This window comes from Mesitornis unicolor, unplaced genomic scaffold (assembly GCF_000695765.1).
Source record: "Mesitornis unicolor isolate BGI_N332 unplaced genomic scaffold, ASM69576v1 scaffold10918, whole genome shotgun sequence".
NCBI lineage: Eukaryota > Metazoa > Chordata > Aves > Mesitornithiformes > Mesitornithidae > Mesitornis > Mesitornis unicolor.
In genome coordinates, this window is record NW_010203881.1 from 5,362 (window position 1) to 12,102 (window position 6,741).

Below are 6,741 nucleotides of genomic sequence, written 5' to 3' on the forward strand. Positions count from 1 at the left end.
GTAAGAACTAGGATCCTGGGCTTTCACTATTGGTCTGATGTACTACAGCCATTCTTAGCTCCTTTTATAGTTAGATAAATTAGTAATTTTATCAAAGCATATATAGAACTGTATATTCCTTCCATCTTTTTAAAATATTTTTCTTCCTTAGGATTCATTTGATTCCTGGCTTTATTGACTCAGAACAAGCAGACTGGATGTTTGAACAGCTCCTCCAAGACATACCCTGGGGTCAGCGAGTGCACATCAGGCAGGGTAAGGAGTGTGTAGACCAACGTTTTAGGTCATTCCCAGGTCATTTCCATACCAAAATCCATGCATTGTTTATCATTATTTTTCATTTTACATATTACCACTCCTTCACATTTCCTTCCAGGTTTTCCATGTGTATCTGAAGAGGACTGCTGCTTATTTTTCAATCTCTATCACCATGTCCCTATTGCCAATTAAATGAGAACTTTCCAAATTAATATCGCCTGTCTTAAAACTCTTTGAATTTTACTGCCTTCTCTGTCATCTCCAGTTCTTTCTCCCGCTCTTTTCTGCAGTTTAAATCTGTGCTCCATCCCTTCATACTGTCTCCCAATGATGCTGCTGTTCAACAAAAACTGTGTTCTTTGAGCTTTCTGTCACCAGGAATATTTTTTCCTCTCTCACTTAAAATCACAGCAGAGCATATTTCTTTTCCCTTGTCTTTGCTTATTAGTTCCAGTATGCGGTAAGTGAGGAGACTGCTATTCTAGGTTTGTTCACTAAGGGGCACCTGTTCTAGCTAAATTTTTCTTTCAGTCTGGAACAGATGTAAGGTAACGTGCATTGGAGTAGTTACTGGACAGGGCTGGAAAATGTCTTCAACATCTGTGTTTATTGGCTTGCAATAAAGGTACCATACAGTGGAGAATGTCACCTGTCATACATGACAAATAGCTACCAAGATCGTCTTTTCAGAAGTTGAAGGTACTTTTAAGTTGATGTTTGTATTACACCGCAGAGCACACACATCTTTGTCAAAGTATTCCTTGCCCAGCCTTGCTACATTCTGCTTCTGTGTTTTCCCATTGATGCTGCAGTCCTTTCCACTTCATCCTTTCCAGTGGATACATCTTGCAGTTTACGCTGGTGTATTAGGTACTGGAACCAGGAGAATATAAAACAAGCCAAAATTTCAGTTTCATTTTGCTATCTTTAACTTGTCCAGTCCCTGCCCTGTCCAGCATAGAGATGAGAACATCGATGTGTTTCCAGGATTTTGGCAAGGTAATTCCTCTTGCAGAGGTGGGCCTGCTCCTGAATAATCTTGTTCCTTCTCTTGAGTGCATTATGTAAGGCTGAGGATTTTAAGGGGCTGCTTTATAACTTTAGGTGAGTGGGCAGTCCCTTTTAGATCAAGTTTCTTGGGAGAATTGCATTGTCTTTCCATTTTCAAGCCCTTTGATAAGGCAACTGAGAAAGTCTTCCATTTTCTTTTTTCAGAAGTATCTTTTGAGGAACCACGGCTTACCTCCTGGTATGGGGAGCTTCCTTACACGTACTCCAGGGTAACAATGCAGCCAAACCCAAATGTATGTCTGTTTACAGTTTTCTTTTATTACTGTCTACAGAGAAATCCTTTGCAGAGACTGAGAGAGAAAAATTCCCTTTATCCTCTATTTTTATCTAGAGTATCTATCAGAATGTCATTTGCGATCAGCTACAGATTCTAGGGGAGTATAGAGAGCTTCATAAAACAAGCATTAAGAGTGGATTGACTGAGAAGAGTGTGATTTAGCTGCTAAACGTTGGCAAAAGGAAATTATCACTCCAGAGTTTAAAGTTCTGCTTTTGGGTCACTGTAGCTTTGGACAAAACTCTGAATTATTCTGTGTGACTTTATGCATCTTTATGTGGGAGATTATAGCGTGCACAGTCATACTGAGTTTTTTGTTGTAAAGATACAGTAATATCAATTACTGAAGTAGTTGCTTTCAGAAACACTTAGATTCAGTTTGGCTTAAATGAGAATTTAGGCATACTGTCGATTCCTATGTGAATGCTATGAAATTCACACACACAGCCTGCCTGATCAGCAGCTCCAGGGTGTATGATTCCTACACTGTTTGGGAAGGGTTAAAAACCTGAGTGACTCATTGATGTTTTGTTCATGTTCACTTTCTCTCTCTGTCTTCCAGCCCACTAGGCTGTCCCATCAGCCTGGCTCTTGGTATTGCTTTGTTTGAAATTTCCATGGCAGTAGGCTGCAGTGTCCTGAACCATAAATTAAGTGTGGCTGTTGAAGGCTGAATAGCATGAGAGAGAAGTGTCCCAGGTCCCAGAACTGCTGCTGGAGGGGGGCACCTCCTAGCAAAGCTCAGTTGTGGAAAAGTGGAAAAGCATTCTTTAACAAGATGAGTTGTTAAGATTTTGTAGTCTCAAAAATGTCATCGTTCAAAAATTCCGTAACCTATGAAATTTGTGGTGGAAAAATAGGCATTTTTTGGTAGTCATTTGTAGAATATTATTTTAAATGGACTTTTCTGGAAGCTGAATGGCTTTAGAGTGCCCCCACAAAATTGTTCTGCTGTACAGTAATGATTTAAATCCAGTTCAGAATTGCCTGTTGTGGTAGCCATTGCTGCTCAGAGGTTGAGTAGAGCCCAAATACTCTGAATTCACAGTTTCAGTTCCGTTTGCATAAAGTTCAGAGTTAGCACTCATTGGGCCACTGGCTTGTTTTCCTCATCTCAGAAGTACAAGACTTTAATGAGTCATGCATGCTAACCCTGTCTTTCATCCCTGAGTGATTTTCCTTTTTACTGAGAGAAAAACACCCCAGCAAAAAGTGGGATGCACTGGAAACTTGCATAGCTGGGAGCCAGGCTGGCCACTGACTGGAAACTGCCCATTGGCAGATACATGGGTAGACTGCACACGGACACTGACGTTTCACTTGGCTTTGTAGGTGGGAGTTCCTGCAGCCTAGAAGAAGCAGTGGATGCTGTAAAGTGGATGCTGTCTTCTATCTTACCTGTAGAAGATGGTTTATATCTCAAAAATATCCCGAGTAAAATGGAATTTAGTACACAGCTTGGCCAAAACCAGTTACCTGCCTTGAACACTTGATCTGTAGGAGTAATTAGCTTTGTGCCCCTCCTTTTTTGGTTGGTAACGCTGGGTGTGATTGCAGCACTGCTTGGTATAATCCAATGCTCATGCCTAAATGAATTTTGGTATTAGAAAAATATTTCTTTGTAAGCAGTGATGTAGTTTGGTTTCAGCAAAATTCCTTCCTGTGCAGCAGATTTGTAGTGTGGTTTCTGCTTAATTGTAAAATTCACCATACAATAACATTTTTAGTGATGAATACTTTTGTGATAGGAATTGAAGGCATCCGGTCCTAATTGGTCACTGAAAAGTGCTTTCGGTAACTCTTGTTCTACTCTTCTGTCATTGCATTCTGTGTCCTGCACATACAGCACATTCAGGCAGCCCAGTTACAAGCTATAGCTTTCTTTGGGGTGGTATTGCTGATTTCCCTGCATGTCCGATAGGTTAAAAGCCCTTTAAACATGGGTAAGCATGGAAAGAAGGTGGTGCAGAGTCAATTATTAGAGGTGGATGCTAGGAAATAATTCCTGTTGCTGTTCCTTCTTCTGCCAGTGATGCTCTGGGAGTTGTGGAATCAGTTCTTTATCCTCTCTTGATCTGTTTTTCTGCTTATATAATGGGTAAAACTTCTGGCCTACATTGCTTTGGCTTTTTTTAAATATATACTTATGTAGTACTTAAAAGCACTCTGACAGATGAAAGTTGTGATGTAAGTTTATAACATTAAAAATGATTCACTGAACTGAGTTGTAATGGAATGTGCAAAGCTGCCGTGGGCTATGGGCTCACCAAGATGTTGGCAAAGGGAAGGGTGAAATTCAGCGCCTGTGACACTGGTTTTGCAAACCACTGAAAAGTTAAAATGTGAAAATGAAAACCCCAAGAGGTGATGAGTTGGGGTCAGCAAGCTGTACTAGCAGAGCTGGGACAGTGTTAGACCAACCTTGTCTCTTGTTCTGTGTCAACAGCTGTAGGCAAATTGTCATTTAGTCACTGGTTGCAACTTTCTGGATGCACTGTGCCCACCAGTAGTGGCCAAGGTACTCAGATGCTGTCAGACCTCTTGTGTTAAACTCCTCTAGCTTGGCCAGGAAGTTAAAAAAACCAGGTATGCATGGGAGAAGTTGCACACTTTTTGTCTTAGTTAAGAACTCCCAATGTTTGTCCATGGTCAATTCAAGCAGATTTTACTCTGTCTGCTTTCTCACCTTTCAGTTAGTTGGGGTGGCTGGCTACGTTAGTATGAAAGGCAGACTGGCTTCATAGTTTTAGGAGATGATTTAGTATTGAGCAATAGGTAATATACCTGTTCCTCAGCTTCACTAAAAATACAATCAGAATTGTTCAGAGGCATTTGTTTGATTTCAAGTCTATTGTGATTTAAGTGCAGCATTTTTTGTTTCTTAGTGGTTTTCCCTTTGTGTCTTATGTTATCTGCTGCTGGCCTGCTTTCAGTGTATTTACCCTATTCCTGCTGTGCTGATTACAGTGGCATCCCCTGCTGACCATGCTGAAGGAGCACATTGAAGAGTTCACTGGCTATACCTTCAACTCTCTTCTCTGCAACCTCTACCGAAATGAGAAGGACAGCGTAGACTGGCACAGTGACGATGAGCCATCCCTGGGAAAAAATCCCGTCATTGCCTCGCTCAGCTTTGGTGCTACCCGCACCTTTGAGATGAGGAAGAAACTCTCCCCTGTGAGTGTTCATGTTACAGTGAGAGAGTCCTGTAGTTACCAATATGTTTAGTATTTTTCCTCTGTTGAGAGATCTTAATTACTAGAAGTGTTTAATAATAGTTAATGAAAGCACAACTTGTAAAATTCTGTGGAATAAGCGTAGGAATCAAGAAATCTGTCACATAGAATGTGACATCTTGAGGATGGGAATGGGACCACTCTAATAATGTGCAGCAGTGTAGAGCTGCAGTGAAGTTGCAGACTAGGCACTTTTCTGCCCAAATAAGGGCCTTTGCCATTACTTAAAATGAAATCAGTGACGGAGACTTTCACCCTGTAAATGAACCAGAGGTGATACCATTTTCTTAAACTCAGGCAAACTTTGTGTAATGTGTAGTATATGTGGGATGAAAAGTAGCTCTGACTGCTCTTGTAGGTAAAAATCCTTTTAATAGTATTAGCATTTTGATTTGTGTGTATTCAGGTTGAGGGACAGTGAACAGAGGGAAGGAGCTCATTTTTTTTCCCATAAAATACCAAACTGTTGCATCATACTTCAAAAACTAAACAGAGATCTTTACTTTGATGAGGAGGCAAGTGTGGAACATCCTTTCAGGAGTTAGCTGGTGATTCAAACTTAATTTTTTCCATTCATACTTATCCAAGTAAAGGAAACGCACATTCCTGTGTTCATAATACAGGCCTCATATTAGGGTGTCCTGCTTCAGATGTCTTTCCTGCATGTGTATCTTTGAGAATTTTGGGGAGAAGTTCGCTGTCCACTTATGTTGCTATTTATTCTGAATAAGTAATGCAGAAAGTAAAGGTAATGATTATCAGCCTATTAGAAAACCGTGTGCTGACATACTGAAGTCTGCCCATCAAGAGTCACCTTGGGTCACCTAGTTGTGAACAGCAAAGGTCAGAATTTGAACCAGAAAACAAAAAAATAATTTGTATTTTTCACCAGTTCTCTAATTTGTAAGTTCTTTGATGCATGAAATGAATTTAATCTTGGTCCCGGAGCATGAGATCACATAAGCCATGCATTGTATCAGTGGGCATAGCATGAGCATCTTTGATGCTGTGATGATAATGAAATCTAAGCTGGAGAGTTCATTCCTCTTGGAAACTGTAAATGGTGCTTGTTTTCATTTCTAGAAGTGGCTGTGTTCCCCTTTGATGGATCGGAATCAAAGCCCCTTAGATTTCACTGTAAACGTTGCAGTTTCCCTCTTAAAACTCAAAGCCAGTTCTCGAGCAAGTTGTCTTTTTCTTCTGTTTTCTGAAAAGACACCCACTAGGAGTAAAGGGGAAATTGAGTCTGTGCCATTCGTAATTGGCTGCCTTCTTTCATCTGTACTTCACGATTTCTTCCCTTTTCTTCCTGAGATGGATGATTTTCTATAGATTTATCTGTCAAGCTCTCCTCATTTTTTTTTTCTTCAGAGCCTCTGACCTGGTGTTTCTGTCTAGCAGAGTCTTGCTACCTATGAAGTACATTCCTTTTGCAAGTGTGATGTATCTGTTTCTAAGGTATGATCCCCATGTGCAGAGTGGTCTTCAAATAAGTTGCTATTAACTGTATCCTGTGCCTAAGGGAACTCAGTAATTATATGGCCCACATTATCTATTCTTTGCACATTCACAAAGCCTGCAATTTCCCAAGAGCATCTTATGACACTGGATGCTTTGCCAAGTGGGAGCTACAAGAGGCTTTGATGGAAATTACAACCTTTCAGGCTGTACCGCCAAAGAAGTAATTTTCATACCCTATTGTAATGTAGCATTCTCTCTTTCATTAAGAGAAAGTTAAAGTTGATTGTAGATATTTGAAACTTGACCATTACTTTGTTCAAAAGCAAGTTACAGAAAGAGGAATGTAGTCTAGGGAAAGGGGATTCAGGCTCTTCCTGGTTTTTAATCTGCCAGTATACATTGGGTTTTGCAGAGTTAGTCTTCACTGAGGAGGGAAAG

The 6,741-nt window shown here is 40.4% G+C and overlaps 1 protein-coding gene across 1 annotated transcript in view; it reads left to right on the plus strand.

Annotated features, from left to right (window-relative positions):
• Positions 1 to 6,741, plus strand: part of ALKBH3 (alkB, alkylation repair homolog 3 (E. coli)) — a gene marked incomplete at its 5' end in the record, with an annotated part of 20,080 nt that overhangs the window by 5,238 nt on the left and 8,101 nt on the right. The window contains 3 exons of the mRNA XM_010190876.1: positions 152 to 255; positions 1,474 to 1,562; positions 4,574 to 4,783. Of these exons, the coding sequence (XP_010189178.1) occupies positions 152 to 255; positions 1,474 to 1,562; positions 4,574 to 4,783 (403 nt within the window). The remainder of the gene's footprint in view (positions 1 to 151; positions 256 to 1,473; positions 1,563 to 4,573; positions 4,784 to 6,741) is intronic.